The 16,495-nt window shown below is 39.7% G+C and overlaps 1 protein-coding gene across 7 annotated transcripts in view; it reads right to left on the bottom strand.

The window, feature by feature from the left end:
* Nucleotides 1–16,495, bottom strand: part of MICAL2 (microtubule associated monooxygenase, calponin and LIM domain containing 2) — a 140,120-nt gene that overhangs the window by 93,304 nt on the left and 30,321 nt on the right. For all 7 annotated transcript variants that reach the window (XR_011337495.1, XM_069857565.1, XM_069857563.1 and 4 more), the window contains exons 3-4: nucleotides 2,043–2,250; nucleotides 467–583 (exon numbers count right to left, since the gene is read on the bottom strand). Coding sequence is in view for 6 of the 7 variants with exons in the window: in XM_069857565.1 (XP_069713666.1) it covers nucleotides 467–583; nucleotides 2,043–2,250 (325 nt within the window). In the remaining variant the exon portion in view is untranslated. The remainder of the gene's footprint in view (nucleotides 1–466; nucleotides 584–2,042; nucleotides 2,251–16,495) is intronic.

Consider the following 16,495-nt stretch of genomic DNA (forward strand, 5'->3'; position numbering starts at 1 on the left):
AAGAAAAATCTTTCTCTATTTTGTTTAAAAGTCTTGCATAAGATGGCTGATAAGACTCTGTGTGCCAGTGGGAGTTGTATCAAATGTGAAAATAAAATGAGGCCCAGGGAGCTTAATCCATCCTCAATATTTATATTATCAATCAAAAATTGTTTTTGCAAGAAGATACCAAAAAGCCACACCAGACTCCCTACAAAGCCTCAAATGCATGCCAGAAGGCATAGTGCAAAACCTCAACTTCTCAGACTGGGCCGTATTTTAGAGAATTATCAGCGCTCTGTCACAATGAAACTTGTCATGCCTATGACTGCATTTAGCCAACCTAGCTCAATAAGGATGGTAAAAAAAAAAATAAAGGAATAGTCCCATATCTTTAAACAGAATTCAGCTACCTTGAATGATTTCACATAATGCCTGGCATAAAAAGAAGTCACTGTGAACAGAACTACATTATGATAAAAAATACTTTGGTTTTCTTGATCTTCAGGAGGCTCCAGGACTTTCACGAATTCCAGATTCACGTGGATTTCAACTCCTAGTATCAATGCAACTTTGAAGAGGATAAGTTGAAGTTGTCTAATACCTGTAGACAGTGAGTAATCAAGATGTATTTAGTATGTAAGTAATTACAGTTACTACCAGCATGCCACCCAACTGATATTCATCGCTAACACACACAGAGAGCATTATTATTTCCCATACTGTGATGAATGCAAGTGTAGCGGCCACCACAGGATGGTATTCTCTTCCATCTCATTTTCCTCCTGCAGCACAATCTTGTAGGTAATAAAACTCATTTCAATGAGTTTATTAGGATACATTTTTACAGCTTTCCTTCCTGCAAACCAATACATTGACTATTGCAGGATAGAAAGATTTACAGTAAAATATCCCACTTCTACATATTTTCCTCATTGTATTAAGGTTTGTGCCCACCTTCAATGTACTAGGATGAACATCAATATTCTTAATACTCCATAATATAAACCTATTTTTCAACAAATCCAGACTGACAAAAAAAGCTGGAGAAGTGGGCCTGCATGGATCTCACGAGATTCACAAGGTCAAGTGCAAGGTCCTACATCTGGGTCAGGGCAATCCACAGTCTCAATACAGGATGAGGGATGATGTGATTGAGAGCAGCCCTACAGAGAAGGACTCAGGGGTGCTGACTGTTGAGAAGCTTGACGTGAGCCAGCAACGTGCGCTCACAGCCCAGAAGGCCAACCATATCCTGGGCTGCATCAAAAGGTGTGTCCAGCAGGTCAAGCGAGGCGATTCTGCTCCTCTATTCCGCTCTTGAGACCCCACCTGGAGTAGTGTGTCTAGTACTGGAATCCTCAACATAAGGAGGATACGGAACTGTTGGAACAGGTCCAGAGGAGGGCTACAAAGGTGATCAGAGGGCTGGAGCACCTCACATACGAGGACAGACAGAGTTGAGGTTGTTCAGCCTGGAGAAGAGAAGGCTCTGAGGAGACCTTATAGTGAGCAGCCTTCCAGTACCTGAAGAGGGCCTACATGAAAGCTAGGGAGGGACTGTTCACAAAGGCATGTAGTGATAAGACAAGGGGGAATGGCTATAAATTAGAGAGGGGCAGATTTAGACTAGACATAAGGAGGAATTTCTTCACAACGAGGGTGATAAGGCACTGGAACAAGTTGCCCAGGGAAGTCATGGATGCCCCATCCCTGGAAGCGTTCAAGGCCACGTTGGACGGGGCTTTGAGCAGCCTGATCTAGTGGGAGGTGTCCCTACCCATGGCAGGGGGGGTTGGGATTATATGATCTTCAAGGTCCCTTCCAATTAAAACTTTCTACAAGACTGCCATTTGCTCAACTGCCATTTTGCTTAAGTAAGACCATTTTTCTTTTTTTTTCCCTCTCTGTGTGTGTGCATGCACTTAGAGTCATAGAATCATAGACTGATTTAAGCATCTTTAAGGCAGATGAGTTTTCTGCCAAATCAACAAAGTCTCCATTAATCTTCTGCCTTTGATAGACCTCTTAACTGAACAGTGCCCATGCCCTCAGATACTTACTGATGTGATCAATAGATCCTGCACAGAATTTTCCATAAAATTTCTTTGCTCCCAGTCCCCGGAGGTCATGGATTGTAAACGGCCAGAGATGCAACACATTGTTTCTTGAAAAAGTGTCCCGTTTCTCCACAACGACAACTTTGGCTCCCAGGAAGGCAAGTTCTATGGCAGTCCGCAAGCCACATGGGCCACCTCCAATAATTAAACACTAGCAGAGAAAAGGAGGAGTCTTACACAAGGTTTTGTATTGACTTCCACATAGCTTCTAATTTACATGTTGTTAAGACTCAATATTCCACTGGACTCAGGCTACTAAGAGTGTATTAGGTCATGCATTTAAACCAATAAACATTCAGATTTTGTTTGCATGTGGTGTTCAGTCAATTTATACAAGAGGATAAACTGTGCTTCATGTAGATAAAAGCATCTGATAAAAAGACACAGCAGAAGAAACAGCAAAAATCAAAAAACTTTTGAACATCTGCTTTGCTGCTACATTTCTAACTCACTCACATTTAGTGTTTCAAAAGTGCTTGCAGTAAACAAGATCACAGCTACATAAAAGGCAGGAAAATATCTTGAATATAACAGCCTAGTTCACCTACTGCTGCGAAGCAAGGTACGTCAAGAGAAGTCAGCAGACTTGTCCTGCTTCACCGGAGTCAGGGAACTTGGGCTGCCCCATTCCATTGCACCCAGTGGTCAACATCCTCACCTTCAGAACAATCACATATTAAGAGCTTATATCTAAGTTTGGGCATCCTCAGAAGAACTGCTTTGGAAATGATTACAGAGAAGTCTCACCCAGATTTTGACAGCTGTAAGTTTTCAGTAACAAGCAAAGGATTTCCAGAAAGCAAACTAATTAAAACCCAAACATATCTAATGCTTACATTTTCCTGAATGATTACTAAAAACTGATTAGAAACAGTCTTATAACTGGACAACATTGTTCCACTCCTCCTCTCCCAAACCCCACACAGACCACAAAACCTATGCCATCAGTTCAAGCAACGGGCACAGGCAGGAAAGGATGAGGTGAGCCTGAGCAGAGGGGAGAGCTCTGACTGCAAGGCTGAGCTGTGCCACGTTGCAAACCCAAACCCATTATCTCACACGCCAGACATGCTCCTGTGCGTCCCGCACACATAGCCAGACAGTGATTGCAGTTTCAAAGCAAGCATGGACTGTATCTGGAGGCTCATTATATACGAGTCTGGTTCCCATTACATTTCAATTTCATAAAATAGAGTCATTTATTTATTTTGCTTTGTTCGTCATTTATTTTCAAATTTAACAACTTAAGCAAAAATTATCTGGTGCTGACTTTTGCCCACAACTTTCGTCTAACCCGATCATAAAAGTGAAAAATATTTTTTGAAAGTTGAATAAAAACCTCAAATCAATTCCCACTGAAAGCAGAGTTCTTGTGAGATGCTTTTGCTTTGCTTTAGGCAAGTGTTTCATTAACTAGATGTATTAAATAAGTTAAAGTCAGGTTGTCACATTAGCCATTTGGCTTTCTTCCTCCTAAAAGAACATATTTTAATTCATAATTCCACAAGAACCCTGCTCACTGCATGCTAAATATTAAGAAAACATCAACAGATGTGATTATATAAAGGAAGAAAATGGAGTACAGATGTTATCCTGACTGAAGAGGATCACTGGTGGAGTCTGGGTCAGCTCTTTTCTGCCTATGCTTGTTTTGATTAACATGGGAACTCTAAGCTTTGACAAGTAAGTGACTGCCTTCACAGCTACAGTTTTCCTGTAACGTTTATCAAGCAGTGAGAAACATTTTACAAATAAAGACCATACATGGCTTGTTAAGGTGGGGTTATTTTTTTGGCTAACAAACTGTATTATACATAAATAAATGCAAGTTTTTAAAAAAGGCAGTCTTTTGAGATTTAGTCATAGTAGATCCTGCCAAGTAATAAAACCCACACAGAAAACACTTAGTGCCTCCTGACACTCTGCACTACAGTATGCTAAAATTTTAAGGAGGATTCTGCCCTTTCCCTTACTCATATCACCACTGACAAAATATCTTCCTAATTGCCTAGAAACGCTGCGAGAAATGGTTGTATATTTGCTATCATCCATGGTTACCTTTCATAAAACATACGTATCTATGTCTCAGAATATTTGTTCTTTGATTTATTAAGGATGCTTCCTCCTGATGTAGAACCTATTCTCGCACTTTGTCTTCTTTTTTCAAACTTATGGGGTCAAAACTAGCACAAAACCCTTGCAAAGGTAATCCCTGCTGTGTTTATGTTCCTACCTTTATTAAATAAGGAAAGGGACAGTATCACTGTAGTGTCCTGCCCCTCCTCAGCTCTCTGTTTGCAAGCAGTCACAGGAGAAATCTTCTTTCAGTCAATCTAGAACAAATCTTGAATGCCTTCCTAGTTTCACCTCCTGTTACCCCAGTCTCCCGGCTCATCAGGGGCCCCTTTTGAAATTAATTTCTTGCAGTTCAACACAGATCATGACAACTGACATCACAAAAGGAAGTTTCCAAGGATCAATCCTGAAATCTAACTAACAGGGCTGGATAACTGCCAGCAGTTTCCTGATATGCAGGACACCATTCACAGCTCAACTGTCTTTTAATGGTGCCAGATCATGTACTAAAAAGGTAAAAAGTAACTTGACTTTTCAAAGCATCTTCCGCAAATTAATCAAAGTAACAGTTGTTGAAAAGGACAGACAAGGAGCTTTTGCTTATTTCTTGTTCAGGCTGGAAATGAAGGGAGAAAGACTTGTATAGATTACAAGACAGCTTATCCAAGAATAAGATCATGACTAGACTTCTTTGACCTGCCTGAAGAATCAGTATCACATGGGATATTATATTATCTTTTACTACTGAAAGGATACCACGTTAGCACAAAGTAACAACACTGAGAGAAGATCTTTCTCAGTGAAAACCTCATAGTGCATAGGGCTGATCTTCTGTCTGCAAATGTATGTAAATACTTCCTGTCAGATGAGAAGCTTCATTAAATTTAATAACTGCCCAAGAACAGCATCTGTGTTACACAAGACAGCAGCAGGCAAAAGTACATAAAGAATAAGTGAGGAGGAAGAAAACACAGTTATGCATTCATGTGCGATTATAAAGTGCCAAAATTTCCTCCTTTATGAAAACAATTTATCTTTGCACATATTTAATCCAAATATCTTATAAATGCTTAAAAGATCGAGCAAATGTCCTGTGAAAGAGGATATTCACAAACTGAGAAAAGGAGCCACGACAGGGACTCCAGTCTGGCGATTCCTGTCCCTGGCCACAGCTTAGCACTGTGCCCGCAAGTTCCCGGGCCAAGGGGATAAACACCAGGCACTGCGAATGCCCTGCACTCGCCCAGCATCCCTGCCCTGCGCAGGCAGCCCTGCGCTCCATCACCTCATCAGCAACAGGATCCTCTGTTGAATTTCCTGCATCAAACTCCAGCTACGCAGTAATCTAACAGACAGCCCAGAAACGCTAACTCCTGCAAGCACTACAAGTACTTTTCACAAGAATTCTATGTGAGCAAAAATCATCTACTCTTCTTGCAAATATCCTAGATATGAATGATGCTAATTACTTATTACAATAAATGCAACAGTGAAAATTTTACAGCTACAATATGTTATCATAAGAAAATGGACATGTTGGTTTGAGCTAAACTTCCGCAAAAGCACCTTTTGAATACCAGTTACAAAATTCCCATTGAAGGGAACTAATTATAGAGTAGTTTGGCTTGGAAGAGACTTTAAAGATCATCTAGTTCCAACCCCCCTGCCATGGGCAGGGACACAATGCAAGCTTACAGGCCAGTAATAGCTGCTTAGGGACAAACTCAGTATTTATAATTCTAAACTGAAATAATCATAAGTAAAGCAGTGGAATTTGTGTACTTCAAAATAAAACACTAATAAGCCCATGCGTATTTTCCAGAAGTTGTCTACTTAAGCTATTGAGTAAATACTGTTTCTACAGTACTGTTAAAAAGTACTGTCCTTTTCCTAAAAGATAATTACTTGTTTCTATATAAATCTTGTTGCAGATTATAACCAAACATATTACTCCTTGTGCTTTTTATCTTTAGACTGAAAGAGAGCAGAAACATCACGTGTTTTTTTCCCAGTACAATTAAAAGATACCAGAAAGTTTCACTTGTAATAATATAAACATACACAGCATTTGGTAAATCTCATAAGCTTGATTCTACTCACAGGTTGATCTGACTGTAAGAGAGTACTTATTTTCTTTTAATATGCTTAAGAATGGCAGTGCCTTGAAAAATCTCCAGAAAACATTTCTACACTGAATAAGAGCACTCAGAGCTGTGCTAAATGGCAGCACAAGTTACCTCTCCAAAAGCAGTGACTTTTGTGCCAGACAGTCTAACATGCTCTCCTGTATAGAATGTACAAATATATGACTTAGAAAATAGAAGGAGAGGAAAGGCAAAGAAGTATGCAAAGTAGGGGGCTCTTGCAATGCCTCTCTTCCCCCATTATTAAATCTGCAGCCTGTGAATCCAGGCACCTATATCGTGTTCTAGAAAAACCATATGCAGTTTAACAGCTGAGAATTTGCAGAATGCCTCCACTGGTTTTCACACAGTAAAGTAAACTTACAGAAACAACCGAGGATTTGAAAGAAGAGAGTGAGCAAGAATATTAGCCCTATGTTTAAGAGAAAACAAAATGACACTCCACAATGACCTAATCACAATAATCTCATCCACTTTAATAACTTGGAGGCAGAATCTACTCATTTCCCTTGAAAAATGCAAAAAAGTTAGCTCCCAGCATCTACATGCTCAGAGTCAAGAATCTACCTGTTGGTAGCAGCATGCAGGTAGGAGATGCAACCAAACAGTATATCTCTACACAGCTAAGAACAGACAAATCCTGTTGCAGCTCAATGCATTACACTGTTATTGTCCATCTCTCTCTCTGTTATTGTCCTCCTGTCCAAGGCACCCACCATTAAATCAGCCCTGGAAAATAAGTGATTCAACTATAATCCACTTCCTATACATTCCTGGGATGAAGGCAGAAGCTACAGTCACTCCATAAATTCAAGATTTTCTCGTTTCTGCCTTTCAGTTGTTTTGGAGGTGAAAAGGACAAGATTATTTTAGACTCTAGCCCAACAGCAACCAGAAAGACAGAGACATCCTTCATTGTCCTAACGCATGCCAAGTCAGAAGCACCACTTCTGCTCTTCAGTGGAAATGCACGCATATACCAGTGAAAAAATAGTGAAAACCACCTGCCTAAATTATTTAACTTCCTTTAACCTATGTGTAATACTTAACCAAATCACCAATTGAAAATAAAAACTATAGGAATAGATCTTAGTACTAGAAACAGGCACTAAGGGGTGGCTTTGCGCATGCACCTCAAAGTAGCTGGTGGTGCTGCGGGTGCCCCCAGCAGCTGCAGCCCCCCCCCCCACAGTGACAGGAGGTTCTGCCCACACCCGGATAGCCTGCAGGATGCAAAGGGACAGAATGCTTCCCCTTTCCATGGCAAACCCTCTTCCGCTGTTTGCTCTGAGTTTCGGGTGTGTTCATTTCTATAGTCACCGTATCTCAGACTTCTCACACCAGCCCTGGCCTTCATACAACATCCAAAGTGACAAGGATGAACCGTGGATTAATTTGACTGACTCCACAGGATTACATCCTACATGGATTTGGGCAAGTATTTATTCGTGATAGAGCTAAATGTGATGCAACACGAGATAGGAACAAATTGTAATGAAACAACACATTTTCTGGATCAGCAATGACTGTTTCCCTGGAAAAGGTCCAAAGAGAAACAGCTGCATAAGCATCTAAGGCAGACAGCTACCAGAAGCTGCAGCGGGGAGCTCTCTCCACCACAACGCTTTTCACTTCATCCTCTTTACTAGAGATGAAAATGCTTCTGGCAAAAGCAGGACTGCTCAGTAGGGCATTCCTGACTTACTGACTTACAGTATTTGTAATCTAGGATTTTATCACATGAATTTGTTGACAGCCACTGGATACAACAGTGCAGTCAAACACATCCCAAATCCACTAAGTAGTCAATACAGCTTCTAAAGTTTGAAGCACCGTCATTGAAGTCACTGGAAAATAAAATTCTATATGCTATTTCAGCCAAGGTTAAAACTGTCAAGAGCTAAAGCTTTATTTAAAAACACTATGAAAAAGAAAAAAAAGGTTAGGTTTACCATAGGCACGACACATTTTGTTAATCTAAGATACAAGTCTCATCTTGCTACAGTCTTGGTCTACCAAAGCACTTCTATATATGTTTGCTCCCCTAAAATCAACCCTATTCAGGTACTTGCCACTTCTGTAGATGAAGACACCCCCACTCCCCACACAAAATGCTTGTCCTCTCCTCTTCTACTAAGCAGCCCAGCCATCAGCACCAATGAAGGATGTGTCACTGTAAAATAGCTTAGTTACCAAACACATTAGAGCTAAGCCAGCATCGGACTTTCCTGACAGTAACATGCCCTACATTGCATGAGACGCTTGTACTCGCTGCCGGACATGTTGGATGCTGCCATACCTATATAACTGGTTTTACTAAAAGCCAACATAACATGACCCTGTCAAGAACAGTGATAACAGTAGCTAAATATGACAGCGACTTGGAAGGTGTCCATTTGATTATCCACACATATATATATATATAGAAAAGGGACAGTGCTGACCTAGAATAAGAATTCTTTTCTTCATTTTCAGAGAGAGGCCAGATACTGAAACGTATATCCAAAATTTCTGTGGCTAACACATCTATACTACAAGCAAATATAAAAGAAAAAGGAAAATAAGAAAAAAAAAAATCATTCTTCCAAAGGAAGGGGGAGGAGAAGGTATAAGAGCTAATTAACCTTACCCTACACAAATTAAGTAATCTTTAAAAGCATAATTTCCTCTATTATATTGTGTTTTATGAGCTCCTTATAAACTAGTATGGTTACAATTTTTTCATTTGACAAAAATAATATTCAGTTAAGTGCATTTTAATAAGAGGCCCTAACTCTCCAAAGTGTTACGTGTGTTATGTGAACACTACTTAAATACACTGCAGACAGTTCCAAAATCTACCTTAAAATATCATTAACATTAGGTGGATCTTGCTAAATGGACATTTTTGGAAAGTGAACACCACATTAATACCACTGTTGGAGGAGTTCAAAGGCAGTTGGGAACAGCAAGGCTCATGCACCCCTAATTGCCACCAACTGCAGCAACAAAATCATGTCACAGCAACATGACGTGTCCATTTCTGCTTTCAACCCCACCAGTATTTTACCCTTTGCACCCCCAGAATACGTAATTTTGCCTTCTCCTGCCAAAATCACCTATGTCAGCAACTGACAAAAATGGAGGCACTGCTATTTTTTTCTTATAAGACTGCAAGATAGATTTGAGGCTACCTAATTTAGGCTGGTTTAGGGCAGAAGTATTTCCCCAGCACTGTGCCCTGCAGCTGCTGCACTCTCAGCTGGATGCAGTACAATCCAGGGATCAGAGGATCTATCTTTATTGCCCTCCTGTTTTATTGGGTCAAAATACCAGAAGTGAAACATTAGTACATTTATTGCATTCATTTGGCTCATCTTTACTGAGATTTTTTTCTCTTTTTTGGAAGATAAGCTTCTGCATGGAAAAAACCACGTGCCTTCATTTTTCCTGGATGAATTTGGACACACTCGTCCACCCATCCTCTCTGTCTTTCACATATGTACTAATATTAGATTTGCACATAAAAACCTTTCCATAGCTTTAAATTAAAGAAGTGGTATGAAAGACATTTGAAACTTATAGTCTGCTATGCAACACATTAAAGAAAGGCTGTAGGCATACAGTGTGCTAGAAGATTGAGAGCTCCTTTGTTGATGCACCAAAGCTGTCAGGACTTTACTATTTGCAGTTTTTCCAGAGCTCTCTCGGGTGGCATTGGTCATATTTAAACGTGCTGACTTGATCTCAGAGCTTTTATAACAATTTACAAAAATAAAATTTAAAAACTTGCAATTGGTAGGCATAATACAGAAAATTATCTCTAGAAACTAACTTCCAGTTCCCTTGTACCACAGTTAGAGTTTTCTGAGGAAAACATGCACATCATCTGACAAGAAATGTTATACTACTTTTAATAAACAGATCATCCGCCAGAAATCAGGCAAGTCCTTTAATCCAAAAATCTCCTCAAATAAAGCACAAAAACTTTCTAACATCCTTTGGAATTAAGAGCATATTTGCTGCTTTTTTACCTGTCTTTCATTGTAATCAAAACAAGGGAAAAAGAATCCACACCCAAAACCCTGAAGAGACTGCTTGCTTTTCTTTTTTTTTTTTTTTGGCCAGTTGCTTAAACAATCAAAAGGAAAACAAGATAAACCTTGCAGAAAGAATGTTGCCTGACTATCTCGGTCATCAATATGGTTGGCAGCATTTAAGCACTTCACCTTTTTTTTTCCTGTAGGTTTAGGTCTGTCATAGTGAGATAAAGCTTTAACGCTATCCTTAAAAACTTAGCCAACCCCCCCACAAAACAAAACCACAAAACAAAACAATTCATCCAGAAACAGAGAGCTGGTGAACAGAGATGAAGAAACAAAGGCACCAAGAACCTCACCCCCGAGCACAGCACAGAGCAAGCAGAGAACAAGCCTTGAGTCCTGCTAGTACCGCAAAATAGTGACACTCACAAGACTGATTGCAAGAAAATAATTAATCCTCCACACGGTTTCAGAGTCAGGGACTGACCAGCCAGTAGAAGACTTGTCTACTGACCAAGAGGAAGGGATTTTTCATACTTTATGGCATCCATAAAGTATGCTGCTTTATGGCAGGCAAGTTGGTCAACAACTCCAGCTTTGCTACAAGCAGAAATTGGTAATGTACTTTAAAAATAAAAAAAAAAACAGCACCATTGCTACAGCCTAGTCTGCCGACAGAGATAAAATACTACGCTGAACCTAAAAATTTTAACTAAACAATTACAACAATGTAATAAGTCAGCTAAGCTTCCTCTTAGAAACTGGCTTTTTCAAGTGAGTGGTAAGTCAAGGTATTTTGAGGTCCTTTCACAAAATATTTTAGAATATGTTCTAAAATACATTTTTACATCAGGTGAATTATTAACCAACATCCAATTAAGACTTAGCTTTTAGAAGTTGGTACTTGTAAATGAGCTTATACAGAATCAACCATCAGGTTTGAGTCAAGAATCCTGATTTTTAAACTATTATTTATTTTTAAAGAGCTAAATAATTGAATCTTATCATTTTTAACTTTCCTAAGCAGAATGATTGTACGGTAATGTATGGCAGCTACAGCTGAGCTCAAAATGCAATTCCGTACAAGGCAGTTGCAGTTCTGGGCTCCTAGGATCGATTTTCTTTCTGAACATCACAGTGTCTTCAAAGCCACTGCATTTTCCAGTGCTAGCATTCACAGCCATTTAACTAGTAAAGCCATATACAGCTCCAAAGAGCGATAACCTGATCTTTTTTTCCAGTTTATTTAACTGGTCACTTGCACATACCAGTTTACCATAGGTATGTGCTACTTTTATTTTTTTATGGTTTTATTTACAATTTGAAAACACTAAGAACTGACCAACCAGCACCTCTTAGCAATATGGCATCTGGTAGTGTCAACAGGCAAGATGGACTTGAACAATTTAAATAACTAGGATTAGAATATATGTCTGTAGCGTGGCATTTTTAAGGAAGGGTTTTGACAGCAAAGTTAACAGCAGTCAAACAGAACCAACAAACTGGCAACATATTGCACAGCAAAAAATGGATTTCCGCACTTCTAGTTCTTATTTCTAATCCTTTTTGGCTGAAAACAACGGTGGTACGTAGAAGTCCTTACTGGTGAAGGAAAGAGTCTTGAATAATGGAAGTAAATATAAAACCAGTGAAAAACAGGAAAAGGAGCACACTTCAAGGAGAGTGGCAGAGAGCTGAAGACAAAATTTAGCAGCAAATTGCACATCACAAGGTATAATAATCTCTTTTACAGTAACATCCAACACAACAGAAGGGAGATAAACATACATAGGACATCAGTGTTTATTTACACAGCCACATATTAATGACTCTGTTTTCACATTCTAGCCAGAGTGAAATTCAGCCGGAGGCACCGGCCACACTTGTTCTGCCGTGATCAGGGCTGTATCTGGGCTGACGGGCAGTGAACCTCCGAGCCCAGATACCTACAGCCACGCAGCCCCACCAGTCACAACAGCCCACAGCTGCCAGGAAAGGCTTCCTACCCTATCTTTTACCTATCTAGAAAAACAAACAAACAAACAAACAAGAAGGGTGGGGAGAGAGAAATAAATGCCTTTGCCTTCCAAAGAGCACTTGCTGATCAGTGTAACTTGTTATTAATGATCTGGGCGTGTAGTCCTTGGCAGGAAGCTCACTGCCATCCTTGCAATGCTTTCTAAACTCAGTTGCAATTTATCCTCAGGCAGTTGTTTTATCTGAATTGTAAATCCAGCGAAGATGGCACAGAGTACAGGCAGGATGAGGAGGTGGATGCCAGCCACAGAGAGGAGGATTTGCTGTTGGACTGGTCCTTTTAAAGCTCCTGTTGTAACTCATTCAAAGGTGCAGTGGAAGTAAGCAGCATAAGACTAATTCAAAGCGTGGCATAACCATGTGGTTCTTTCTAAGTTAGCAACTTAGTCAAGTGAACAAATCCAGAAAGTGATGCAAGACAAGCAAGGCCGAGTCTCTTGACAGGTTTTTTAAGCGGAAACAGGCATGACCTTGGTTGGGTAACACCGGCTATTCTTCAGGGCTGGAACAGTAGCAGCATATGTCCAAGGCAAAAGGCAAACTTTGGAAAAACTAATCAGAATTTGACCTAGCAGTGTTAGTCAGACTATTAGTGAGAGAAGGAGAAATTAAGAACTGTTTTGGTTGTGCTCCAAGCAACTCTGAAGTTTCTCTTTGGGTCTTCTCTAACATAGATTAGGTGAAGGTATTTAAGCCTCTCCTACAGATCGCATTCTCTAAAGCTCTGACCATCATCAATGCTCTGCTCTGGACTTGCTTTAGTTTATCTTGCTCTTGCCTATAATATGGGCTTCAAACCAGGCACCTCACCAACTAGATGGGAAGGAAACCACCCCAGTCCTTGACACACAGCAGGCTGCCTTGGACAGGCTCCCAGAATCAGCTCATGTTGGGTCAGCTCTACACACTACAGGCTCAGGCTTGGTGTGTGGTCCATTATAAGCACCAGATTGTTTCCTGCAGCATATTCCCAATTTTCTCTGGGTATTGCACTCCTTCATTAGAAGGTTTATAATTTCTTAATAGCTTTTAGAAATTTTATATTCTCAATCTCAGATAATTTCTTCAACTTTTCAAGATTTTCTAAAACTCTAATCCTGTGTTTCAAAGCACTTGCAGCTCATTCCAGTTTGGTTACATCTGCACCTCCTCAATCCAGACCCAGACTTTTAATAAGCACTCTAAGTACCAGTCTACAGCAGGAATCACTGAAATCCCCACTTCATGCATTTCTCCAGTCTGGCAGTAAACTATTTCTATCACCACTGTAAGTACAGTTCTTTAGCTGCCCATGTGACATAATTTAATGTAAACTATATTCACAAATTTGCTAATTAAAGGCAAGGCTCTATGATGGTCAAGTCAGAACTGCAACTTCTGCTTCCCTCGGGCTTGCTGGGCTGTTTTCTTCATAAAGGAGGAAGATACCTGTATGTGGCAGTAGCATTCACAATCAATGCAAGATGTCACCACTACCCACCTTCACCCCGATCACATGGGTGGTTAGTGTAACAGGCCCACAGTTCTCACGTACTTCTAATTTAAAACTTCTGTAGATATGAAGCTCTCTTGTTAGCCAAAATGATACGATGCTTGTCCCTCTCTCTGCCATCACCCAGGACACGCAACAAAACCAAGGCCCATTTGGATATCTGCCAGACTCTCACAGTTCTAGAAGATTTGAAGGAATATGTGACCAGCTGCCAGGACAACAGCTCCCCTTGCAAAGGCGTTCTCGCCACAGAAACCCTTAGTTCTCTCCCCTGCCAGGTTTGTTTCAAAATACAGCTTAAACTCACCCAAACATTCTCAACCTGCGGAAAGGGAAAAGACTGAAGAATTGGAAAATTGTAATAACATCACATTATGGTATAAACTCAGATTTTTTTCAGTTAGCACTTTTAATTACATATACAAGTTAACACACAAATATCCTAGAGATTTCAAATGGCAAACAGTTGTCTAGGTCAGTTTGCAGACAAACAGATTTTATGTGTAAGTGTAGATGTGTTAGGGAATGTAGGAATTTTGAGATCTGAGTGACACAATATAATTCACCTTTAAACACCACAGCAGAAAAGGTACAGCAAATTAACCCACTTTCAAAGGCATTAAAAGGCAATTTCTATGTTGCATTTACACAGATCCCAGTCAAATTAAACTCTATCACTGCTAAGGCTTTCTTTAGAGAGAAAATGTGAATTGAAATTCCATTGTTTGCTTAAGAAAATCAGCATCTACTGAAATATTTTGCATTTTCACTTCTTATACAGTATCTTTTAGAACTATGGTACTTCACAGTCTACCAAAAGCTATCTGCACAGATGTCTCAAACAGAAAATAACAGAGTTAGATTTGTCAGCAGAAAGAGGGAAGAAAAACCACATCCCCAAATCCCCAGTTCTCAGGACAGACATGGGAACCTCAGGAAGGACCTGAGCCATAGGAGACAGGAAATTGCCTTATTGTCTGAAACCTGGTTTTTAGCAGCCAAGTGTTTAATCACTTCTTGGAAGCAAAAGTTATGTATTTCCTCACTTATCAGTACACAAACATTACCAGAGTGAAGCTAGAAACGGAGTGAACAACAAACCGTAACAACCAGATCTGGCGCCGTTGGGGACTCTTGGAAACTAGGAGGAAGGTCTTACCCAAGCAGAGCACCAGCACAGGCTGGGTGCCAGGGGCCAGGCGGGAGCAACCCTGGCCCCCCACACCACAACCTGCCCAGTGGATGGACATACAGCCACCCCAGAACCCAACAGCCACAGTTATGGGAACACATCCTGTCCTAATCTCGTTTCACTCAATTAAGTCACTTGTGGTGACAATAGTGGTGTTCTGTGTCAAAGCAACTGAGTGTTACACCCTGTGGGAATCTTTATAAAATATCTAGGAAATCAGGTCAGGGTGGGACAGTTCCCTTCTGTCAATTACTTGCAAAGCCATTAAGCGAGGGACAGAGAAACAGCACAGGGCTGTTAAAATACAGACAAAAAGCTACTGTTATCTTGCAAGCCAAAAATTTTAAAATTCCCAAATGCCTTAAAAAGTCTTATTTAGGCTGTCTGATTATGTTACTTTGGCTGGGCTTCATTGTTTTTCATAAGTGATAAAGCTGAAAAATCGTGTGTTTGTGGAAATGTCTGCAGGATAATAAAAATAAAGTGATTTCATTACCAAATCACATGCCAAACATTTGCTTTTGCTGATGTAATTTGGCCCAATCTCAGTTTAAAACACTGCTCAAAATGTCAAATACTTTGAAAATAAAACAAAGAACCCTGTCTGCTTTGTGTCCTGTCATCACTCTAGCTTCTCCCCACACTCTCTAAAAACCCTTAGGGAAATGCATAGACAATGTTCAGCAACTGTGGTTTCACTGCACGTTCATGGATGATCTACTGCTTCTTCCCTCATCTCAAACAAATCTTCCTTAGCATTCATTTACATTAGTCCGATATCTTCCGCTACTTTGAAATAACTCTGTAAAAGTTATTTATTAAAATTCTTAAAAATAAATTTACAATGAAAATCCACTGTAAAGGTTTAAGTGACCTGTCCTGAAAGGCAAAAGCAAAGCACCAAAATAAAGTTTGTCTTTTAAATGTACTAAACACACTTAGATACCACTTAAGAAGTCAATGGAATACATAGTCCTTAATAATCCCAACACCTGAACAGATTCTGGACTCTGCTATCCAAGTATTGCACGCTTATATTAAAAAACAAACAAACAAAACCAAAAAAAAAACCAGCTGAATGTTTTTTTGTGAAAAGCCACCACCTTCAATTCACTAAGCTTCCCATAAATATGTTATTCTACTTATAGTTTCAAGATTTATAAGATTTATGACCTTCACAGGAATGCATTTTTATTATAATAAAAGACGTAGCAATGCTATCTAATACATCTAAGATAAATTTGATGTGTTCATTATAAACATATATATAGGCCTGGAAATCTCCCTATTTCAATTATTATTTTGAAGAGATTAATAAATCCTGTAAATGGGATGTGCCATCTGTATATTCTTTCTTTATAGAATAAAAAAGTTAAAATTTGCATTATAACAAGGATAGTTTTGAGTTGGAGCACTACTAGCACTCCGTTCTT

Source organism: Phaenicophaeus curvirostris, chromosome 5 (genome assembly GCF_032191515.1).
Source record: "Phaenicophaeus curvirostris isolate KB17595 chromosome 5, BPBGC_Pcur_1.0, whole genome shotgun sequence".
Classification (NCBI taxonomy): Eukaryota; Metazoa; Chordata; class Aves; order Cuculiformes; family Cuculidae; genus Phaenicophaeus; species Phaenicophaeus curvirostris.